Source organism: Leptonychotes weddellii, chromosome 6 (assembly GCF_054177405.1).
Source record: "Leptonychotes weddellii isolate Sample4059 chromosome 6, ASM5417740v2, whole genome shotgun sequence".
NCBI lineage: Eukaryota > Metazoa > Chordata > Mammalia > Carnivora > Phocidae > Leptonychotes > Leptonychotes weddellii.
Window position 1 is genome coordinate 52,129,143 of NC_138374.1, and position 25,464 is coordinate 52,154,606.

Genomic DNA, 25,464 nt, shown 5'->3' on the forward strand with positions numbered 1-25,464 from the left:
AACTTCTATTTGATAAAGAATAGATTCCCCCCACCCCAAAAGCAGCACTCTTTACGCCTTACATCTTACCTCCCCTACTAGATTGTAAGCTCCCTGAGGTCAGGGACTGTGTCTTATTCATAAGTCTCTAGCATAGCATCTTATACAGAGTAGACACACAAATGATTTTTTTTTTTTGAGTGAATGAATTTATTTTTGTACTGGAAATCCTTGCCTTGAAGTGAAGAAAATTTCAAGCCTTTCTAAACAACAACTATTTGTTCACTGGAGTAAGATGCCAGTTGAGGGTGCCTGGCTCAGAGAACACCAGACACGTGGGGAATTGGTAACAGACACCTCCAATTCATTTCACAGGTGAGTCTGGAGCAAGCTGTGCTGTGATGACCATTCCCAAGGCAATTTTTGGAGTGCTGTGTGAATTGCAGATTTCCCTATCTAATGTAAGATTCATTCATCCAACAAATATCTATTGAATGTCTATGTGGTGCTAAGCACTCTTCTAGGCGCTGGGGATAATCGCAGTCAACTTACGTCTAGAAATTCCTTAAGTTAAGAGGCAGGTTTTGAATAGGTGGGTTAGAACAAAGATGCACATTCCCCTTTCCTCCTACTTTCCTGGTTAGCATGATGTTTTCTATATAGAAAATGCAAATTAATTATCTGAAAAACAAGACGTCTCCTTCCACACCCACTGCTCTTCTAGGGCAAGTGAAAACAACACTCGCCCATCACTTCCTCTCCTTGTTTGCATCTCTTCCTCCCTCACTGCCTCATACACTTCCAGACTTTTGGGGAGTGGGGAGGGGCAGATGATGACGACTCTTGCATATTTTGCAAGTGGCAATTGAAGCTAGTAGTTTTAAAAGTGACCCCACAGAAGATTTCTTTTTTGGTTGGTTTACTAACAGCCTTTTAGTTCTAGAATTTCGGGATGTATAAAGTCAGAAAGAAAAACCACTCACCATGATATCCAAAAGAAAATGGTGCAGACAGGTTAATGGGGCCTTGTTTGGCTATAGAACTAGTGCACTGTGCAATGTTGAGTGTTTCAGTGAATTTTTTGTATCTCAAGCACATGTTGGCACCTTATAATGTGGCTCAGTACACTCAGGATAAGTAAATCAAAAGTGCTTCTCCACATCTGTGAGTTGTATGGCACGATCTCTTAAGCTTAAGTAGAAGCTGATTAAATGAATCCATCAAAACTACTGCTATGGATGTAATTGATGAAAGGCGATGGAGACCTCCCGCCTTTTTCCTTTGCATTGTTTGGTGAGTTAGTGATACCTAAGGTCACTACTGTCTAACTCCTTTCAGCCCAAGCATATGGCCCCTCATTGCTCCTAGTAGGGCCTAAATATCCCTAACATAGCAGGGGGCAGGGATCATGCTAGCTTTTTCCCAAAGCAGTGGATGACTTCATGACATCTTTGGTTCATCTGTATCGTCTTCTCACATTTTTGTTGGAATCTTTAAAAGGCACAGCCCTACATCTTTCCCCCAGCTGAGACTGCAAGAGTCCCCAGCTGACTTATTCAAAGCACTTCTTGCCACGGGTCCAGCAGCATGGGAACTTACTCAAATCCAGTTGCTTGGAAACCACTATGTCTGGCTTGTCCTCCTTCCCCTCCACAGTCTGCCCCCTTACACAGCAGGCACCCAGACATTCCTAAAGTTCATCACTCTCCACTACACTCCGAGAAGAGCATGAATACACCATTGTGCTTTCCATGGAGGAAAAGGCAGAGAAAATGTCAAGTCCTTTACTGGTGAGAGATCCGTAGCGACTGCCACTGGGCCGGATGGACATGGGCGGTGGGATCTGCTGGTGCCACTGAGCTGGAAAATGGACCAAATAACATGTTACAATCAAAGGAATGCAGTCAAGTGGGTACAAGGCAGGGGTATATTCTGTCCTCATTCAAACACTTTCTGTGAAATATATCTGGGTCTGAAATGCGTCATTTGCTAAAGAACAATGAAATCTCTCCTCTCCTGCCAGGAATAGGCAAACTGGGCTGGCGAGCTCTTATGCTCCTAATTCCAAAACCCACGATCTGGGACTATAAGAGTAGCTGTAGTGGGATGCCTGGGTGGCTCAGTCGGTTAAGCCTCTGCCTTCGGCTCAGGTCATGATCCCAGGGTCCTGGGATTGAGTCCCGCATCGGGCTCCCTGCTCGGCGGGGAGTCTGCTTCTCCCTCTGCCCGCTGCTTCCCCTGTTGTGCTCTCTCTCTCGCTCACTCTCAAATAAATAAAAAATCTTAAAATAAAAAAAAGAGTAGCTGTATAGGGTGATTCGTCAAAATATCTCCTCTTATGTTCCCTCTCACTGACCTAGCATGGAGTCTCCCAGTGGCAGTGTATAAAGAGCTGCAGGCTCTCAAGGGCAGGTATACCTCAGAAGGTAGAGACAAGAAACCTGAGGTAATGGAAGCCAAAAGATGGGTCCAGAAGTACCTATTTCACACCCTACTCACTAATCAGCCACTACCTACCCACCACCCTAATCAGGTTCTAATGCGTTGTAGCAAGAAGACTGAAACATAACTTATGTGCAATGAACCATGGTTCAGGGACAAAAGAGAATGTATTAGAATTTCCATGTTCAGCAAGCATTGTCTAAAGGAGACCTTGTTTTTAGCAGAGATGATCCTTAGACTTGAACATGCCTGAATGAAATATCCATCCAAACTGCTTTGTCTTGCTGTTGTGTCTGATTCAGAAATTACCAAGCAGTCTTCTGATTAGGTTTCTAGGGACTTGGTGTGGAGAAGGGGGAGCACCAGTTGGGGAACATGGATGCTCTGGATCCTAGAAAGCTATGGACCTATTTAGCATTCTCATTTACAAACTGGACCTTTGTTGATTTCATTATTTTGAATCAGTTTTTTTAGAGTCTAAATACCTCTGAATGAATTGATAAAATCAAGTTTTGAAAGCTACAAAAGTGAGGACAAAACTTATAGTGATTCCACTGAAGAGCAGGCACTCAGTGAGGCCACTGAATAGTCAAGTCTCTGCTCCAGACCCCTTAACCAGACTGCTGTAATTGCTTCTATCAGAAGCCCTACTTTGGATGAGAGAGGGGAGCCCATCTGCTGTCCCGGTTCCTTGGACAGGCAGGAAATGGTAGTGGTGATGGTGCTGAGGGGGTAGGGGATTGATTTTAGCCCAAGTCCTCCATTCCCTCCTCCACTCCCAGTCCCAGTCGAGGAAACAGCACCCCCTATTGTTGGTGCTGCTCAATCAAGACAGGAGCCTGGGAGAGGTGAGCCGGGAAAACTGAACTGGGAAGTGGAGAGCAGGATTGGGACAAGACTTACCAGTTTCGGGGCTTGTTGGTACTGAGTTTCTTAGCTGGAGAACTATTTCCCTCTGACATGGGAAAGTGGATGAAATGAACAGGGGACATAGACTAGGTTAAATATATCGATGGCCTCTCTCTCCCCGCTCCCTCACCAGGGAAAAGTACATTAGAGTCAGCGTCCCTCACAGTTGAATTTCTTTTCAAGTCCAAGGATAAAGGAAAATCATCAGAAACCTATGTATTTCCTCCAAATATTAGACCTAGGGAAAAATGGAAGGCCAAGGCCCCTCCTGTATGGTATCCTTAGGGGTATATCTAGTATGCACCTATGAATAGCAGGGACCTCAGGTTCTAGACACAGTGACTCTTAGCTGTTATTCTGGTTAATCATGTTGAACCAGTAATGAGTAAGAAATTTATTAATTATTAAATTATTTTTTAAAAAATCTTTTAAAGAAGAGGAAAAAAAAAGAATCACCCTTTTGGATTAAGGAATATATCTCCAAAAATACCAGTTAATGTAAAAAGTATAGAGGAGAGGAGCAGGATACATTACATTACATTAATAAAGATTGACTTGTTAAATTCTTTTTTTTAAAGATTTTATTTATTTATTTATTTGACAGAGAGGGAGACAGCGAGAGAGGGAACACAAGCAGGGGGAGTGGGGGAGGGAGAAGCAGGCTTCCCTGCAGAACCAGGAGCCCGACGCAGGGCTCGATCCCAGGGTCCTGACCTGATCATGACCTGAGCCAAAGGCAGACGTTTAATGACTGAGCCACCCAGGCACCCCTAACTTGTTAAATTCTTTTGAAAATTAGAAATACGGCTCAAAGGAATGATACAAAAACCTATTTGCATCCTGGCTATAGATACTTAACCTCCCTGAGTCTCAGTTTCTTCAGCATTTAGATGAGGGTGACAACAATTACAATAATTGTTTGGGGGGATCTAAGGGTACCATTTTGTAAATTACAAGTCATTATACAAACATCATTTGATATTAGGACAGCTCTCTATTATTAGTCTGGTTGTGGGATTGGCACAATAAATATTTGTGAAATGAATTAACAGATGAATGGGGGCAGGAAAATTCTGCTGGGTGGAGGTTTGTCTGGGGGGAATGACAGGCAGTGAGGAGGGAATTCCAGTGGGTGGCCCATGGTATTAAGGAGACAGCATGAGATGTTGGATGATCAGAAGCATAAACACAGTTAAACTCTGAAAGAGCTGTAATTCCTAACATTATAGGACATTTTTTTTTTTTAAAGATTTTATTTATTTGCGAGAGAGAGAATGAGAGACAGAGAGCATGAGAGGGAGGAGGGTCAGAGGGAGAAGCAGACTCCCTGCTGAGCAGGGAGCCCGATATGGGACTCGATCCCGGCACTCCAGGATCATGACCTGAGCCGGAGGCAGTCGCTCAACCAACTGAGCCACCCAGGCGCCCATATAGGACATTTTTTTGAAGAAGCTTAAACTCATAGTAAAATGCAAAAGTGTACAAAAGCCCTGAGGTGACTAGGATGAAATGATTTTTAAAATCCATCGCTTAAGCACTAAAATATAATCCAACCAATTCAGTTATGGAAACACACTACACCTATCCTTAAAAAAATTGTTTTCAGCTACCTATCACACACAGATGTTTAGCTGAGGACATTACACCTACCGTATATATCCAACCTCGCGGTGCACGACACGATGCCGGCTTCATTCTTAGCTGACAACGTGTACCATCCAGCGTCGGATTTCTTGGCTGGCTGAATGAGGAGGCAGACATACCCTGTTGTGTCCTGGTGCATACTGGAGAAAAAAGAAAACACATCTGCATTGTACCTGGGGGCAGAAAAGGCCTTGAGCAGTTCAGGGCTCAGGGAAACTCTTGCAGCAAATCCAGCAGTGCTGTGGAATCGGCTTAAAGCAATTATCAAAGGCAAACTGAACAGTGGAAAGCAGTCACAAAAGAGCAGGAGTTAACCCATTGAGGCCCAGATGAGGGTTGACAGCCTAGGCTGAGACCCGTTCTTGCCCTCCCCACTGCTTCACCTCTCTTGGAGTTGTACTCCCCACCAGAGGGGCCCCCACTTGTCACAACCAAAATCCAGAAAAATCTCTCTTGCAAACCAGATTGGACATTTCAACGAGCACTTTGTTAGGAAGCTATAAGAAAGTAGAAGAAGATGAGAGTCATGTTGATGTATAGTTAGCATGGAGGGGTTATTTCTTAACGTAACCAATTGGGCATGTGCAGCATTTAGTTAAATACAGTTCAGGAGAAAATTCCTTCTGTTTCCTCCACATCATTAGTTCTCACCCTTGGCTGCACATTGCAATCTTGGATAATTACACTAGAACTTCAGGCTGGGTTTAACATGTTATGTTAATTATTATTATTATTTTAAATAAACTTTATGCCCAACATGGGGCTTGAAATCATGACCCCAAGATCAAGAGTGGCATGCTGTACTGACTGAGCCAGCCAGGCACCCCAACGTGTTATATTAATTTAGCCTGAAGCATTAACTCAAGAATATTTTCTGTGCTTGCTTTAAGTTTTACCAGAGAAAAATCTTGACCTATATATATATACGTAGGCTTCTTAGATGCCAAAATTCTGTAAAGTTTGACAGCTACAACATCCTCTGGGACAAATTCAGTTTACTGTGAAGAAATAATTCTCAGTAGAAACTTTTGTACACAAGTTGCTTGCCCCCTTGTGGCATACAACGGAAATGGCAAAGGTAAGGTTGATGAGAGGAAATCTAGCAAGGTACCCACTTTTGGAAACTGGATTCTTAGTTACTTTATTTTTTTTATTTTTTTAAAGATTTTATTTATTTATTTGACTGAGAGAGACTGCGAGAGAGGGAACACAAGCAGGGGGAGTGGGAGAGGGAGAAGCAGGCTTCCCACTGAGCAGGGAGCTTGATGCGGGGCTCGCTGCGGGGCGCGATCATGGGATCATGGGATCATGGGATCATGACCCGAGCTGAAGGCAGACGCTTAACGACTGAGCCACCCAGGTGCCCCTCTTAGTTACTTTAAAAATAACCATGTCGTGATGGATAGAAAAGGAGTTACTGCCTTAATATTTTGTTCTGCTTTATTTTATGTTAGCTTTTTACTGTCAAAGGGGTTTCCTGGGTACTAATATGACTGAAGATATGTGACAATATGCAGGATCTTCACAATTCACAAATTCCTGATACATTTTTAAATTTAAAAATTAAAGTTTTAACAAAATCAGAAATGAAAGAGGAGAAATAACAACCAACACCACAGAAATACAAAGGATTATAAGGGAATATTATAAAAAATTACATGCCAACATTGGACAACTTAGAAGAAATGGATAAATTCCTAGAAACATATAACCTCCCAATACTGAATCAGGAAGAAATGGAAAATTTGAACAGACCGATTGCCAGCAATGAAATTGAATCAGTAATTAAAAAACTCCCAACAAACAAAAGTCCAGGACCAAATGGCTTCACAGGTGAATTCTACCAAACATCTAAAGAAGAGGCAATACCTATTTTTCTCAAACTATTCTAAAAAATAGAAGAGGAAGGAAGGCTTCCAAATTCATTCTATGAGGTCAGCATTACCCTGATACCAAAACCAGATAAAAACATTACAAGAGAAAGAAAGAAAGAGAGAAAGAAAGAGAGAAAACTGCAGGCCAATATCTCTAATGAACACAGATGCAAAAATCCTCAACAAAATATTAACAAGCTGAATCCAACAATACATTAAAAAAATTCACTATGATCAAGTGGGATTTATTCCTGGGTTGCAAAGGTAGTTCAATATTCATAAACCAATCAACGTGATATATCACATAAACAAGAGAAAGGTCAAAAACCATATTATCATTTCAATAGATGCAGAAAAAGCATTTTACAAAGTAAACATTCATTCATGATAAAAACTCTTAACAAAGTAGGTTTAGAGAGACTATACCTCAACATAATAAAGGCCTTATGTGAAAAACCCACAGCAGACATCATACTCAATGGTGTAAAACTGAAAGCTTTTCCCCTAAGGTTAGGAATAGGACAAAGATGTCCACTCTCACCACTTTTATTCAGCATAGTGCTGGAAGTCCTAGCCACAGCAATCAGACAAGAAAAAGGAATAAAAGGCATCCAGATTGGTAAGGAAGAAGTAAAATTTTCACTATTTGCAGATGACATGATACTATACATAGAAAGCCCTAGAGACTACTAGAACTGATAAATGAAGTTGGTTAGGTTGCAGGATTCAAAATCAATGTACAGAAATCTGTTGCATTTCTTTCTTTCTTTTCTTTTCTTTTCTCTTTCTTTCTTTCTTTCTTTTTTTTAACAGTTTTTAAAGTCAGTTCTATGCCCAATGTGGGGCTTGAACTCACAACCCCAGGATCAAAAGTTGCATGCTCCACTGACTGAGCCAGCCAGGCACGCCCCCCCTCATTGCATTTCTATATACTAATAATGAAGCAGCAGAAAGAGAAATTAAGAAAACAATCTGATTTACAGTTGCACCAAAAATAATAAAATACCTAGGAATAAGCTTAAGGAGAAGAAAGATCTGTACTCTGAAAACTATAATACACTGATGAAAGAAATTGATAAAACAATGATGAAAGAAATTGAAGATGACACAAACGAATGGAAAAATATTCCATGCTCATGGGTTAGAAGAACCAATATTGTTAAAATGTCCATACTACCCAAAGCAATCTACAGATTTAATGCAATCCCTATCAAAATACCAATAGCATTTTTCACTGAACTAGAACAAATGATCCTAAAATTTGTATGGAACCACAAAAGACCCCAAATAGCTGAAGCAATCTTGAAAAGAAAGGCAAGGTGCCCTTGGGTGGCTCAGTCGTTAAGCATCTGCCTTTGGTTCAGGTCATGTTCCCAGGGTCCTGGGATCGAGCCCCACATCGGACTCCCTGCTCAGTGGGAAGCCTGCTTCTCTCCCACTCCCCCTGCTTGTGTTCCCTCTCTCGCTGTGTCTTTCTCTGTCAAATAAATAAATAAAATCTTAAAAAAAAAAGAAGAGCAAAACTGGAGGTATCACAATCCCAGATTAAAAGTTATACTACAAAGCTGTTGTAATCAAAACAGTATGATGGTGGCACAAAAATAGACCAATAGATCAATGGAACAGAATAGAGAGCCCAGAAATAAACCCACAACTGTATGGTAATTAATCTTTCACAGAGGAGGCAAGAATATGCAATGGGGAAAAGACAGTCTCTTCAACAAATGGTGTTAGGAAAACTGGACAGCTACATGCAAAAGAATGAAACTGGACCACTTTCTTACACCATACAGGAAAATAAACTCAAAATGGATTAAGGACCTAAAAGTGAGACCTGAAACCATAAAAATCCTAGAAGAGAGCAGACAGTAACTTCTCTGACTTCAGCTGTAGCAACGTTTTTCTAGATATATCTCCTGAGGCAAGGGAAACAAAAGCAAAAATAAACTATTAAGACTATATCAAAATAAAAAGTTTCTGCACAGGGTGCCTGGGTGGCTTAGATGGTTAAGCATCTGCCTTCGGCTCAGGTCATGGTCACAGGGTCCTGGGATCGAGCCCCACATCAGGCTCCTGGCTCGGGGGGGGCCTGCTTCTCCCTCTCCCTCTGCCTCTCCCCCTGCTCATGCTCTCTCTCTCTGTATCTCTGTGTCTGAAATGAATAAATAAAATCTTTAAAAAAAAAGTTTCTGTACAACACAGGAAATAATCAACAAAACTAAAAGACAACCTACTGAATGGGAGAAGATATTTGAATATGGCATATTGGATAAAAGGTTAGTATCCAAAATATATAAAGAACTTAATATAACTCAACACACAAAAACCAAATAATTCAATTTAAAAATGAGCAGAAGACATGAGCAGACATTTCTCCAAAGAAGACATACAGATGGCCAACAGACATATGAAAAGATGCTCAGCATCCCTCATCATCAGGGAAATGCAAAGCAAAACCACAATGAGATATCACCTCACACTTATCAGAATGGCTAAAATCAACACAAGAAACAACAAGTGTCGACAAGAATGTGGAGAAAAAGGAGCCCTCATGCACTCTTGGTGGGAATGCAAACTAGTGTGGCCACTGTGGAAAACAGTATGGATGCTCCTTAAAAAATTAAAAATAGAGTCACCATATGATCCAGTTAATTCCACTACTGGGTTTTTATGCAAAGAAAACAAAAATACTAATCCGAAAAGATATATGCACCCTCATGTTTATTGCAGCATTATTTATACTAGCCATGACATGGAAGCAACCCAAGTGTCCATCGACAGATGAATGGATAAAGAAGATATATATGTGCATGTGTGTGTACACACACAGAGGAATATTACTCCGCCATAAAAAGAATGAAATCTTAACCATTTGCAACAATACCGATGGATCTAGAAAGTATAATGCTAAATGAAGTAAGTCAGTCAGAAAAAGACAAATATCATATGATTTCACTCATATGTAGAATTTAAGAAAAAACTAACAAAGGAAAAAAAGAGACAACCCCCAAAACAGACTCTTAACCATAGAGAACAAATTGATGGTTACCAGGAGGAGGTTGGTGGGGGAGGGGGGGCGATGGGTGAAACAGGTGAAGGGGGTTAAGAGTACATGTAACAGTAATGAGCACTGAGTAATGTATAGAATTTTTGAATCACTATATTGTACACCTGAAACTAATATAACACTGTATGTTAACAAAACTGAGTTTAAAATAAAAAAAAAAAACAACCCTGCTAATTAATTCTGAAAAAAATTAACATTTTAAAACTGTGGGACATCCATAGCATGGATTGCCCTTCAGGAGCAAAAAGGAATAAATTCTTGATACGCACAATAACATGGATGACACTCAAATGCACCATGCTGAGTGAAAGAAGCCAGATTCAAAAGACGACAGACTTATTTGGGTGCCCAGCAAGTCCCACTGAGCTTGGAAGTCCCTTTGAACATGGGAGTGGACATGGGAGCGGACCGTACCTGATCCTCTCTCGGGTGGAAGGGATGGTCTCATTGTCCTTCTTCCAGTAGAACACGGGAGGCGGCATGCCTATCACCCGGCACTCCAGCCTCACTGGGTGGCCTTCAGGAACTCCGCTGTTCTGCAGTTTCTCCAGAATCACAGGGGCTTTCTTCACCTCTTTGGCTGAATGGGAGAAGGGCCATTCTTGTTTGAATTGTAAGCGCCTTGGGGTTCATGCTTCCAACTCATTACAGTTCTGGAATTTAGCAGAGTGGGTGCCCACCCACCTCACCTCCTCTTCAGAGCACTTCTCACACCTCTAAGGGAAGATCATTGCTTTGATAAAAGCTCCAGAAGTGATGAAAAAAAGGAATGAGGGAACCTCTTTGCATATTGTGTGAGAGACAACACTCCAGGATCTGGGTCGCACACGGGGGGACTCGAATGGTGGGTGTGGAATAACTCACTCCTTAAAAGAGTCTCTTTTATTCCCAGCAGTAAATTTTGAGAAACAACAGATTTTATGTACTGAACGTACCCTTTTTCTTTTATAGAGGAGTTCATTTTGTAGAAGGTATATTCATTTTCTCTTAACTTTTATTTTATTTTTTAAAAGATTTTTATTTAATTTAATTAATTTATTTATTTGAGAGAAAGAGAGTGACAGAGAGAGCACAAGAGTGGGTAGGGTCAGAGGGAGAAGCAGACTCCGTGCCAAGCAGGGAGCCCAATGCGGGACTCGATCCAGGGACTCCAGGATCATGATCTGAGCCAAAGGCAGTCGCTTAACCAACTGAGCCACCCGGGTGCCCTTCCCTCAACTTTTATTTCAAAGAAGTTTATAGCTACAGAAAAGAAGTACACTACTTTTTTTTTTTTTTAGTTTTATTTATTCAAGTAATCTCTACACCCGATGTGGGGCTCGAACTCATGACCCTGAGATCAAGAGTCACACTGTCCTCTGAGCCAGCCAGGTGCCCCAGAAGGACACGACTTAAAAAAAACACCCCCCCCCCACAAATTATGCTTCCTAAGGAAGACTTTTTGCGGGGAGGGCCAGAACCAGATAAGGCAAAGATACCTCATATTTCAGGATTCCAGAATCAATATTTGCAAAATATTGGGGGGAAAAGTAAAAGCTTGCAATCAATATATCCTTGCAGGATGAGCTTTTCCTATTCTGTTGGGTATGAGAAAATTAAGAGTGAGAAAAAGAAAAAGATATATGGGGTGAGCAGCCACCAGCCTATAGAGAGGATAGCATGCCAAAGCCCCCCTGGTTTCCGGTAAGGGTCACACATGGGAGAAAGCTCAGCACTAGAATTCGTATATTCTGAAATCTAATTCTGGCTGGACTCCTGGCCCGAGGGCGGGTATCAATCAAGTGATAATGACTTGTCCTTTTTTGTAGCCATTACAGTGTTTTGTTCATGTCATCTTACAAAGTAGAGGTTCATTTGTTTAGTTATCAACTCAACATTTGTTGAGCACCGTGCATGTTCCAGGCACTGAGTCAGACACTGGAGATACACAGAAAAAGTCAGAATGGCTGACTTTAGAAGCTTTCAGTCTCTTCAGGAAGACAAAGGAGATAATAGTTACACGGAAGGCTGCAAGTGGTCTGGGGAGTCTCTCCTTTTCTAAGTGCTATGAAACAGGAGGATGTGCCTTGGTGGTGACATTTGAATTAAGCCTTAGAGAATGAGGGCAAAGAAGGGCATTCCAGGTAGAAGGATCAGTGAAGCAAAAGCGTGGAAGCTTGGGGTAGGGGCAAGATCCTGGTGTGTTCCAGTTGTGATGAACTGTAGGGCAAGTGACTTGAATTTAGTGAAGTCAATATACCAATTAATTGATTAATTAACTATTACAATGGCTCCCATTTATTGCATGCATATATGCACCAGATACTACATTATGTTTTTATTGATAGGTCTTTGAAAACAATGTAAGCAATATGGCCTTTACTACAGTGAAGGAGAAACTGAGATGAAACTTGGTGGGGCAAATGACTAAAGAATTCTGTCAGAAGCTGTGCCTATTTGGGCAATAACTTTAAAGGGAGTTATTCTGGGGCGCCTGGGTGGCTCAGTCGTTAAGCGTCTGCCTTCGGCTCAGGTCATGATCTCAGGGTCCTGGGATCGAGCCCCGCATCGGGCTCCCTGCTCAGCCAGGAGCCTGCTTCTCCCTCTTCCACTCCCCCTGCTTGTGTTTCCTCTCTAGCTGTCTCTCTCTCTGTGTCAAATAAATAAATCTTTAAAAAAAATAAAAATAAAAATAAAGGGAGTTATTCTTGGGGTCCCAGAAGCAAACCTTACCTACTACAGTGAGCTCCAGACTAAAGGAATTCTGTCCGGTTTTGTTGGTAGCAACGCATGTATAGGTCCCCGCGTCACGTTGAGTGAGCGGGTCAATGAGCAGAGAGTGGACTCCAGTCTCCCTGACCAACATCTTGTGCGAGGCATCTGGTAGCACCGGTTGGCCATTGAGCAGCCACGTCAGCTCTGGGGGCGGTAAGCCACTCACCTAATAAACAACAGGACAGCTGAGGCAAATGACAGACCGATGACAGGCAGATTTATTTGGTGGCTGAATTCTTCATCCTTGTCTGGCACCAAATAGATAGTGAGAAAAAACATGGGGTGGAGAGAAACCTCCCTGCAGGGGCATCAGGATAAGAGGGGCTGGATGAATGGCCGCATTAATTTAAACTGTATCGTATTTTGACCCCAATTCAGGTGATGATTATATTTTAGATTAGAATAAGTAAGAAATAAAAATAAAATGAATAGATAAAATAGACCTGCTGAGTGAGTTTCACAGATGATATGTTGCTTACATACCTGAGAAGCAAGAGGCAACCAAGGAAAGGGCAGACATTAAATTAGAGTTCCCAAATCTTGCTGTGTGTTATAATCGTGTGGGGAGCATTTGAAAATCCCAATGTCTACTTACTATATTAAGTCAGAATCTCTAGGGATGGGACCTGGAATGGGTATATTTGAGGGTTTAGGCTGGAAGAAGTAACAATCAATCCCAAATATTATTTAGGCAGCCATTGGCAGAGCAAGAACCACCTAGAGAAGTGGACTCTATAAATGTTTAACCTCAAGCCTTTACCAATTAGCACCTAAAATTTCCATAACATTCTGCATCTTTGTCGGGAGTAGAAGAGGTGACTTAAGTTTCTCTTCATACTGAGAGATATCCACGCTGCTCAGCTGAACAGTTTCTGGTTGAAGAATTAGGAAGTAGAATAGCTAAAGCTGGTGGATGTTGATTAGTACGAGAAACCAATTTCCGTTTTCATAAACCACCTCGGAGCTATCTTTTCATGACTGTAATTTTTTCAAAGTCTATACATCCCAGAAACTCACTTCCACGATGCAAAAATCACACTTTTGGCTTCATAGTAATAAAGACTTACTCCGCACCACATGGAAAATGTCTGAATTACATCACTTCTTTGGTTGTCTTTTACGAATGCAGAGTTAACTTGATACAACACCAATGTAATTTTATTAAGGTATAAAGACTTAAAAATTTCATCAAATTCTTTTGTCTGGTATTAATAAATGCTCTGAAGAAGTCTTGTGAGAAAAGAAGTGATCTCTCTCCCTTCCCCAGCCCCCCTTTCTCTAAACAAAACATAAAATAAATACAAACAAAAATAAGTCAAACAAATGCAAAATGTGAACAGATCTGGAGCCAAGGATGAGTATTAGAGTCTACCTTACAGTCCAGCCGACAGAGGCGCCCCTCGTGAGCTACCATATCCCCAGAAGCCTGCAGGAAATGTGGTCGGAAAAACCGTTCCTGTAGGGGCTCTTTGTCTCTTTCTTGTACTCGGGACCTTCCTCTATAAAAACAAGCATGTTCAGGCATTAAACATAGAAACCAATCTATAAACCTAAAACAGCAAGCATTTAGGCATGGCTATAGAGCCTAGAGAACAGATATTTTGGGGGGTGGGTGGGGAAGGAGGTTGCTGGACTATAAACAAATAATAAAATAATAAATAATGGTGTGAAGCATATGTAAAAAGCAAGGTGGTAAGCATCTCATACACTGTAGGATTATCTTATGAGATCTTTAATCAAATAAACAGGCTTTAGCTTCTTTTTCTCTGAAGTCATTCTGGGTTAGGTGGCCCAGCTTACTTGCCTTGGCTTTGACCAGTTGTTCAAAAGTTTCAAAATAAACAAATAAATGAGTATTCAAGCCGAATCTCAAATGAGAGCCAACAGACAAGTCCTGTTTATTACCCAGAACAATGCAGCTGCAATCCCTGTGTCTCTGAGAAATAAAATTTAACCTGGCTATAAATTATGGCAGACCATTAAAGATGATCATGAACTTAAACTGGTTAAGACTGACCAACAGTAACAGCTGTTCTTAAAGAAAAAAAAAATGAAGAAGAAGGTATAGTTGCAGCAGTGATGAAATACTGTATCTGAAACATGGGTCACTATTTTTGCTCCTTTGGTAAGTCAAATATAATTCATCCATGTCAGCAACTATGGAATGCTTTGCTAAGACTTTGTGGCACCATAAGACTCAAGGGGAAGCCAGGCTCTTAATTCTTAGTGGTTAGTAAAATCAGAGAGGAAGAAAGCCAATTGCTATGTTAGAGGCAATTGTTATACTGGGGACAGCAACAACAAAAATATTCAATCTATAGACATATAAGCACTAGCAGTTTCTGTTTTATTAAGGAAAATATGGTCATTTAATTCAAAGACTCTGGTTTATATATTATCTGCACAGGTACTACTGAGGGTTACAAATTTTGAGCCATTAAGAGTGTGCAACAGACCAGTGCATCTCAAAGTTAATGTGCTTATGAGTCACCTAGGGATCTTATTAAAATGTACTTTCTGATTCAGTAGGTCTGGGGTAGGGCTTGGGATTCCACATTTGCAACAAGCTCCCAAGGGAGGCTGATGCTGCAGGTGCAAGACTACACCTTAAGAACAATGTGTATACCCAACACTTTGATGCTTAGTGTGGTAGGTGGATGCTTGGGAGTGGCTAGAGAAGGGAGATTCTTACTGTTTTTACCTGTGAGACTGACCAGCGGATGTTAGTCGACTGCGAATGGGCAAACTTTGTACCATCAAGTGGCCAGAACAGCTGATTCTCCCCTGAGAAACAAAAATGAATTAAAAATAAGAGAATTCTCCATTTTTTTTCAATTTATGTAAATTTTTCTGGACTGGAACAGTTTTGAACTTTTTGGCTAAATATTATGAGGGGGTGGGGAATGAAAACAATAAAATATGACTCCTTAGATCACTGTTAATATTCTAGGGGGAATTTAAAGAATATTGTGATGACTTTCACTTTGAGCTGAGAAATGAACAGAGCACAAATGTAAAAAAAAATTTGAATTCTGGTGCAGCCACATGCAGAGACTATGGCCAAGTATTTTATACTTTTCTTAATAGAGATTTATCCTCAAAACTAACATTTTATTAAGGAGAGTGGGTGAGAGTAGAAATTATAGTTCTATATTTTGTATTCTAATAGTAGTTGAAGATATTTGTTCTGCCGTATCTTTTAGGGGAATTTTAAGTCTTGATCCTTGATCTTATTCAGAAAAGAAAAGTGAAAGATTATGGCTTTCCAACTTTTACCAAAAAAAAAAAAAAAAAAGGGACATTATGGATTTGAGGAATGTTTACAAGCCTTTTTGGAGTAATTTGCTTATTCTCTAAAGAACAAAAACAACAAATCATTCTTTGATAGGATGATTTACAGACTCTTCAAGAGAGTCAATGAGTTGATAAACATAAGATGTAGCCTAATACATCTGGGACATAGTGAAGAGATACTACTAACGTCCTTTGACAAACGCTCAAGGCTTGAGTGAGCCATCAATGGCTAACTGGTCTTTTAAGCTCTGATACTGCGCTCTAGTTAACACACAATCACAGTGCTTCTCATTCATTTTCCTCAGCAATCCTTAGCAACTCGCACTTCTCAAGGTCTCATTCACAATGACATCAAGTGCTCCTTCCTCAGAGTGCAGCACAGCGCAGAACCCTGCTTCTCCACCTGGGGGTTGGCAGCCATGATAGTGTAGTTGCCATCGTCATCACTGGTGGTGGAGTCAATGTGCAGAGAGCATGTCCCATCTCCTTCTCGCCTCATTTTGCAGTGCTCATTTCTCTTTGAAATCTGCTTCCCATCTTTGAACCAGTAAACCTGCAATGAAAGATAATCAAGGAGAACATACACTGTTCTGCACATCTTTTGAGGATAATGAAGTAGGGAGTAGGTTGAAGCAAGGGCTGATTGCCATCTCTACAAGTGCCCCATCCCTTATAAAGCACTTCAAAAAAAGTATTTTAAAAATGACTGTAGGGATGCCTGGGTGGCTCAGTTGGTCAAGCGTCTGCCTTCAGCTCAGGTCGTGATCCCAGGGTCCTGGGATTGAGCCCCGCATCGGGCTCCATGCTCAGCGGGAAGCCTGCTTCTCCCTCTCCCACTCCCCCTGCTTGTGTTCCCTCTCTCGCTGTCTCTCTCTCTGTCAAATAAATAAATAAAATCTTTTTAAAAAAATGACTGTATAACATGCTCCTATGCTTGTACATATATAATACTTAAGTCAAAAATTCCGTATAATTTAGGATTGAGATAAAGCTTTTGACTCTTTTTATTGTACTTCATAATTACTTAAAAAGTCACTCCCAGGACCGGACATGTTTTCAGAGGCAAAATAATGAAAACCAGGAGCCTGAATTTTTTCCCATTATCCTATCTATAAGCTCAAGTCTTCTGCAGTCCACAGATCTCAGGGTCCACAATAGCTCACCCTACTTGAAAGGATAGTATGGTTTATTATACCATGTGGAAGGAGGCCAGGATTCACTTGCGAAATTTCTCATCTGGCGAACATTTAAATAAATCGGTTTTTCATGTTGAGTTCTGCATGTGTCAAGGAGATCTCTCAAAGAGGGGGGGTTAAAGTACTGGCTGCAGCTGTTCACATTTCCTGGTTACCTAACCATACATGATAACACCATGCTAATGTTTGTGAAAGTAGAGTGGAGAGATCCCCTACCACAGCCATACTGGGTGTAAATCCTTCTTTCAGCTGACTGCCAAAAAAATCTGGTGACTCATAAGATTTTTCTGCAGCCAGTGATAACGATATGACATTTTCAGCATAGACCAACCTACTAGTAATGATACAAATATAGCTCACTTTGTGCAACAACAGGCACTTTGTGGGTATTCAATAAGTGTTAAAGAGAAAGAATATCAATTTGGTGAGTTTGGTGGTTGAGAGAATCAATAGCCCAAAATGGAGGATTATGACTAAGAAGTCTATTTTAAACTTTTATTAAAATTCTAACTTACCCATAAGTCTGATTTATTTTGGGCCTGATTATTTAATGGTCCTATCCCTGACGGTCTCTTTTTAGTAAAATTATCTGGGCTTTGTTCGTTTTTCTGGTAGTGGTTTTTATTCCCTCTGTAGACACATCCCTAGAATCTGATAAGGCTTTCTTGAAGGCATTGTCTACAGTTCTGTGTTGTTGGTTGGTTGCCCATTTGGCTGGTCATCTTCCCCTACCTTTGGAACAGGAATTCCAACAATTTTGCAGGTAAATGTCACTGGAGAGCCTTCTGTAACCCGGAAATGCTTGAGTCTTTTGTCAAAGATGGGAGCAATACACTTGCCCGTGGGGATCTCGTCATGTTGGACTTCATCATCTGACTCATCAACAGGGGTACGTTCCAAGCGAAACTCTATTTCATTCATCAGCCTCTGCTCAAAGCTTGAAATTTTGTACTCCTGTCAAAATGGCAAACATGTTTCAATTTCAATTCTATGGGTGAGGAAGAAGAAGGTGTCTATCAATATAATATGAGGATGGAACTTTTTAGATTTAGATGGTAAATATATATCATGGAAACCCAGTAAACCAGGCATGTTCCATTTCCAGTTCCTCACCATGGAGCACTAAAGGAGATGCCAATGTCTCTACTATAATCCCAAACTGCCTTAGTGAATCCTGATTCCTCACCTTGAGTATGGAGCCCCAGTAGCATCCTGTAGAGAAATGAAGATGGAATGTGATTTCCATTACTACTATTAATGTCCATTTCAATATGTAGAACTTCCTATCTGGTAATATGGCAAAACTATTCTGAATTGCATTCTGATGCATGCCTGCATTACCAGCTTCCTGTCTCTACTGGACATTCCCATCTGCATACTTGATGAAATCTGTCTTGAATAAATCTCCCTCGACTCCATATCCATCTTCATTGCATCTCTCTACTCCCACCACAACAAAACTAGTTGAAATATTTTTGTATTGTTACGGGATCATTTGCTTGTCACCCACTCTTTCACTAATGGACTCCAATTAGGCTTGTGTTCTCACTGTCCCACTGAGATTACTATTGTCAGGGTCTCCAAATTTGCCAAATCCAGTTGTCACTTATCTGTTCTTACCTTACCTGATATCTCAGCAGCATTAGACAAGGATGGCTACTTTCTCCTTTTTGAAACATTTTCTTCTGTTTGCTTTCATGATACCATATTGGTTTTCCTTCTCTTTCTTTAGTTGCTGCTTATCAGTCTCCTTTGCTAGCTCCTAGTCCTAGGTAAGTGGTTTCAACCCAACCTACAGCTTCAGATACCTTCTGTATGCTGATGACTCCAAATACATATCTTCAAGCCTGATCTTTCCACAAAACTCATATACCCGATGACCTACTGTACATCATGCAAGTCATATACCCAGTGACTGATTCTATATCATGGCTTGGGCACCCAATGGGCACCTCAAACTTAGCATGATCCAAACAACACACACTTGATTTCTGTCTCCCAGAGATGCTCCTACCCTGCTCTTCCCCATCTCAGAAAATGGTGCCACTATTCACCCACTTGGTTAAGTAGTTAAGCCAGTGTTTCTTGCACTATCTTTGGTGAAAACCAGGTTTTAAAATTTTTCCAATGTGTAGTTTTGTAAAGTGAAATAAAAGTGAATGAGTAGCAAAATGAAATTTAGGAGGCATGCAGAATTATTGTATTCAATAGGCATAAATTTTTTCTGTCAAATTGCTATAAAAATTTCTTAATGGTTACTCTCCGTTTCTGTGCTTATGCCAAGGTGGATGGGTGATAGTTTGCAGATTGCCACACGTCCTCGGACCACACTTTGAGTGTACCAAGTTAAACCCTAAATCTAGGACTTATCCTGAATTCCTGTCACTCCCTCTCCCTGCCGAATTCTATCAAGCTTATACGTCACCTCCCCAAAGTAGCCTTCCCAGGCCACTTCATGTAAATGAACTCCCCATTCTAATACTCTACACAGTACCAGTTGCTATCTAGTATATTTCTTGTTTGTTTGTTTATTGATTGAGTGATTGAATATCTCTAAGGATTAGAATGTTAGCTCCACAAGAGCTGAGAGCTTCTTTATCTTGCTTCTCACTACATCAACAGCACCTGGAATAGTGTCTGCCTCATGGCAGGTGCTCAATGAGTATCTGAAGAATGAGTGAAGACATAGATGACATGGGGGCAATCACTTGTTCCAACTGCATCTTTGAGGACTTCAGAGCCATGGCTTTGGGTTGAGGGTAAGACCTTCTGTTAAGCTTGTGACTCTAGTTAACCACAGTTTCATAATTTAGATGAGCTCCATGGAGATGGCACTAGGATGTTCCTGAAATAGAATTTGGAAGCACATGGCTGATATACATCTGTCCCAGTCTTAGGCAGAGTGAGTTCAGGACTCATAAGATGTATTCTCAAGCTATTAAATCACATTACTCGTGTCCTTTAGTTATTGTCTTACACATATTATCACCTGAATTTGTGTAGAATTGGAACTTATGAAACACGGAAATACAGAAATCAGATGTTTCTTGGTTTCAATTTCTTGAAAACAATTTTAAATCCTCTTGTCTTGGCCGCATCTCACACTAGGTAAGCAAAATAAATCCACAGCTCTTTCAGGGTAGAGAAAATGATTAATCTCCAGTTACCTTATTATTATTATTATTATTTTAGATTTTATTTATTTATTCATGAGAGACAGAGAGAGAGAGAGAGAGAGAGGCAGAGGCAGAGGGAGAAGCAGGCTCCCCAAGGAGCAGGGAGCCCGATGCGGGACTCAATCCCAGGACCCTGGGATCATGACCTGAGCCGAAGGCAGATGCTTAACCGATTGAGCCACCCAGGTGTCCCTGTTACCTTATTATTTTTTAATCAGATAATTCAAACCAGTTAAAGTAAAAAATTGTTCACTTCTATTAATCTGAAACCTAGTTTAAAAGTATTAAGAAACCTAGTTTAAAAGTATTAAGACTATTTTCTACATTATAGGAGTTTTTAAAAAGTTAATCATTAGGGGCGCCTGGGTGGCTCAGTTGGTTAAGCGACTGCCTTCGGCTCAGGTCATGATCCTGGAGTCCCGGGATCAAGTCCCACATCAGGCTCCCTGCTGAGCAGGGAGTCTGCTTCTCCCTCTGACCCTCCCCCCTCTCATGTGCTCTCTCTCTCATTCTCTCTTTCAAATAAATAAATAAAATCTTAAAAAAAAAAGTTAATCATTAAAGCTTCCAACTATCTACCTATTGGTTGAATTAAATGAAACTGACATTTTTGTAGGTCAAAAATGTAGACTTTCATATGATTCAATTTAATACTTAACAATGACTATATTTTTCCTTACATACATTAAATGCTCCCCCAAATTTGAAATATTTCTTAGTCTCGCCAGTTTAAAATCACATGAAGAGTATATATTTCTTCTTTCTTGAATTGCATTTATGCTTTTGAATATATACTATTTTTCTTTTTAACACATTTGTTTATTTTCCTGGATATTTAGGAGTAAAACCAATGAGTCATTTTATTCCCTTACCATATGAGGTAGGTATTAAATAGAAGCTCTATTATTTTAAAAATTACTTCCAAACAGAATAATTCACACAGTTCTCAAACCTCATACACAGATCCTAGGGGTTCAGGAAATACCAGAGTTTTTTGTGAGGGTGGCAGGAGGTCTTAGCCTTTTACAGCTTCTCATCTTGTTTCATTTAAGTCTCCAAATTCCTAGTCCATTCCATACCAACTCTAGCCATTGTTCTAATGGAGTCCTTGCTCTAAATTAGAGAGTCTTCCCTGAAGCTTCTCCTATTGCCTGACCTGTAAGGGCTGTAACCTCCTGGCTAAATACCTTGTCAGAGTTATTGTAGGGAAAGATGAATTCCTGAAATTCTATTTTGAAAGTATGAAGTAATTTTCCCAAAGAAGTATTTTGTACATAATGGTAAGTTATGATTACACCTAACCTTCAGGAACACAGTGAATGATATATATGAGGGCCATAAGTGCCTGCCCGAGAATATAAATACCACATTGTCTCCATGTATTCCAAACTGGATTTTACCAAGTTGGGGCCTGATTTTACAGAATTTATCAATGTTTGAATTGATTTGATCCAAGGAACTACAGAAGCAAGATGATGAAAATATGCACATTTTGTTTTACTATAAATGTATGCATATTGGTTATACATTTATTACTTTATCAGTACGACAAATTGGGAGGTGATGGAAACAGAACACTCAATGAGTTATTTAAAAAATACTACTCATAACTAGGTACTGAGGATACAGTTGCAACCAGATCTTTTTTTTTTTAAAGATTTTATTTATTTATTTTAGAGACAGAGCACAAGAGGGGGGAGCGGGAGAGGGAGAAGCAGACTCCCTGCCGAGCAGGGAGCCCGATGCGGGACTCGATCCAGGGACTCCAGGATCATGACCTGAGTTGAAGGCAGTTGCTTAACCAACTGAGCCACCCAGGCGCCCCAGTTGCAACCAGATCTTAACTGGAAGTTTTTATTGAGGCACTAAGATGGGCTAGATGTCAGAAAACAAGTGAATTGGCAGACAATTTCAAAGCAGGTGCCTACAGACAGGCTAGACCATTTAAACCCCTCACCTTCACCAGAGATACAAAGGAGTGAGGGGGGAGAAGCTCCAGTGAGAGGACTTTGGAGAGAGCTATTGTGTCTCTGCATCTCCTACCTCCCCCTCTACCCCAAGGGCACCTGCCTTCACTTCAAGCTCAGCGAGGGAGATTAAATGGACTCATTTGGAGAGCTTGCTTTGTTTTCTGCAGTGGGTTAGTATCTGACTCCTGCCTAAAAAAGCTGGAGTGAGGAGTGAGGCAGCTTTTTGTCAGTGGGCAAGCTGAAGGCTACTTTGACTAGCCTTCACACCTGCACTGTGTCAGGGCAGCGGACCCGTGATGGGTCCTGTCAGGCACACGTGGGCCACATACAACACTAAGCCACTGTGGGGTCAGCTTTCACCTCTCCATGGCTGGGAAAGGGAGTGAGGACAGTTAGTAAAGTGGGGGAGGAGGGAGCAAAAAAAGAGAGCAGCTGGCCACGCTTCCCTTCCTGGCTTTAGGTTCACCATTTGTAGCAGTCCCTGCGCTGTGGGGTGTGGATAGGGGTGTTCGTGTGTGGGGTCTTATTTTTGAATAAGGAAATTTTGTACTACTGGATCAAGATTGTATTTTGCAACAAAGTTACCACAGAACCTTAAAGGTACTAAATGTGGCCAAAACTGTTTTGAGATTGCCTTATAGTTGAGATTGCCAGGAGCAGGAGAAGAAATAGTCCCACAGAATAAATTCAAAGGGATACTGGGAGAAAAAAAAAATTCTTTTTAGACATATTTGTTTAATGTACCATGTATATAATGTGTAAATTGCAAATGAGCAACAAAATAAGAATACTGTAGATCAAGGAATTTCCATGAAAGATTTCATAAATATTTTGGAAATCAGAAACAGGAACAAGGAAGCCATGCAGTTGTGTGGCAGGGTATGTGGCTTGTTGCTAAAGCACTGAATCTTTACTTCTGAGCTGTTACTGAAGATGTATACCATCCCCAAAGCAGAAACTGACGTCTTTTTGTAGTGTTTTGAAACTAAGGGTTGGTCATCCCAAGGATAACTACCCCGATTACACATCAGTCAAGATTTTCATTCCAAGTTATGACTGATGAGGCTCAGATTTTGTAAAGAAATTTGCAAACAAAAGCAATAAGTTTACGTTAAATGTAGGTGCTTTCTGCACTGTTCTGTACAAAGGCTGTACTACATACAGATCCACTGTTGGTAGACACAGGCTTTGAATTTCCAGGACTGAATTTATGTTGCATTCTCCATTTCCCCTTGCCTTGCCCCTTTGTGAGTAAAAGCAGCAGTTTCTGCATTAGCCGCTTGTAAGTGATGTCTGTGCTCAAAGGAGAGAATGTTTTTCTGTGTGAAGCTGACATTCAGTTAACACCAGAGTTTTGCTTAATTTCAGTGTTTTCATTTTTTAATCTATTGATTGAAGTGGATTATTGTCATAAGGTAGTATCCTCAATTAGGCATAATCAGAATCTATATAGTCAAGTGAGGTATTTTCCATAGATAGGCCACAGATCCAAATTTTTCTATTTGGTCAAAAGTTTCATTATCTTATCTGAAACTAATGTAAATCCCATAGCCGTGTGCTAATTCAGGAAATATTATTCATGGAGTACCTACTCTGTGCCAGACACAACGGGGTGCGGCAATGATTAAGACATCCACCGATCCCATCTCCCATGGAGACTGTGACTGGTGCATTCTGGTTGGGTCCACAGCCAATAACACAGGGACACTTCACTATCCCAAGGTTCTACTGTGCTCAAGATAAGCAACCTAAGGTCAATGGCTGTGTGGAATTCTCATTAGAAAAGGAATGGATGGCAAGACTCACAAAATAGGATTTTCATAAAGAGTTCATAGTAAGAGATGAAAGAGGTATGCTTTAGATAGAAGAAATGACTAAGCAGCTTAGAGAAGAAGATTAGAGGAACAAAAAGCATAGCAAGAATTAGGTGCTTTTTTTTTTTTCTTTTGTCATACATAGCAGTATCTGGGAACCACAGACAATTTTAAAGAAGCATTAATTTAAAAAAGTATGTTGGAGGTGGGGAGCAGAATAAAGAGATGGGAAGGTTTCCAGAGAAATGAGGTCAAGGAGGAAAGCTGAAATAAGACACTGTGTGTGTGTTTAGAAATTAACAGCCACCAAATAGTTACTGGGTGTAGAAATCATGTTAAGTCATGTGTGAATTAAAATCATTGGTCATGAAACCTTCATTATTACATTTTGTGATCCTGGGTTGCTCTGACCTCTCAGATTCACCTTGCTATCCTAAACCATTTAAGTTTTATTGATGTTCACTGCAGATTCACTGGTGGTGAATGATACCCTTCAAAATAAGAAATGATACAGCCTAAAATCTAGAAGCTGGGCACCTCTCTTGGTTTATCCCCAACTCAAAGAAACTTCACTGTCAGTTTAGAAAGCTAACCATTTTAATAAATATGAACATCTGAAAGGATGACACCTTTGTGTCACAGAATGTTCTAAGAATCAACAAGCAGACGTTAATTGCTATTTAGAAAGGTTATATAAAATGAGGTAGAAAGTAAATGCTGAAATATTACAATAGGAAAATACAAAGTGGTAGATATGTCAAAGAAAACCCATTTTCCAAAACATTAATTTAGGATTTGAGTTCTGGGGAGGAAATTGTCTATAGTCAATATTCGTTGTTCAAGGACCTCTGATTTATTTTCATGCTCAGCATAATGGGATAAGGCTAGCCCACACACATGTTCTAAGAGGTTGCTGTTCTTCATTGGCTAGGAATAAAACAGGGTCAGAGAGTCCAGCTTTTGGACCTAAAAGTTTTCAAAGCAAAATAAAACAACAACAAATCTTCAGAAGAAATCATTTGCTTCCCCCTCATATGGGCAGCCTAATATGGGAATGAGAAAACTGATCATTTTGATTCCTGTGTCTCCAAACTGCAGATATAGATGACTATCAATATACAAGTGTTTCTTTATGATTGCTTTTCCACCTTCCCAAGCAAATTTTCTTCTTCTAACGTCACCAACAGGCCACAATACATTTTAGACAGTGCTTCACAACATCTTCACTATCATTTCCCAAGGCAACAATGATAAAGCAGTATTATAATGTGGTCATCATTTTATTCCTCAAAACTTAATCAACATCTACCAACCTAATGCAAAGTTTCCCTCTTAGTATCCTGAA

General features: G+C 40.4%; 1 protein-coding gene across 3 annotated transcripts in view; it reads right to left on the bottom strand.

Annotated features, from left to right (window-relative positions):
- Positions 1-165: 165 nt before the first annotated feature.
- Positions 166-25,464, bottom strand: part of MYPN (myopalladin) — a 95,354-nt gene continuing 70,055 nt past the window's right edge. For all 3 annotated transcript variants that reach the window (XM_031021827.2, XM_006728887.2, XM_081824165.1), the window contains 8 exons: positions 17,892-18,113; positions 16,367-16,516; positions 15,371-15,453; positions 14,042-14,168; positions 12,628-12,835; positions 10,330-10,495; positions 4,981-5,114; positions 166-1,839 (listed from right to left, as the gene is read on the bottom strand). In XM_031021827.2, coding sequence (XP_030877687.2) covers positions 1,670-1,839; positions 4,981-5,114; positions 10,330-10,495; positions 12,628-12,835; positions 14,042-14,168; positions 15,371-15,453; positions 16,367-16,516; positions 17,892-18,113 — 1,260 coding nt within the window. In that variant the 3' untranslated portion in view covers positions 166-1,669. The remainder of the gene's footprint in view (positions 1,840-4,980; positions 5,115-10,329; positions 10,496-12,627; positions 12,836-14,041; positions 14,169-15,370; positions 15,454-16,366; positions 16,517-17,891; positions 18,114-25,464) is intronic.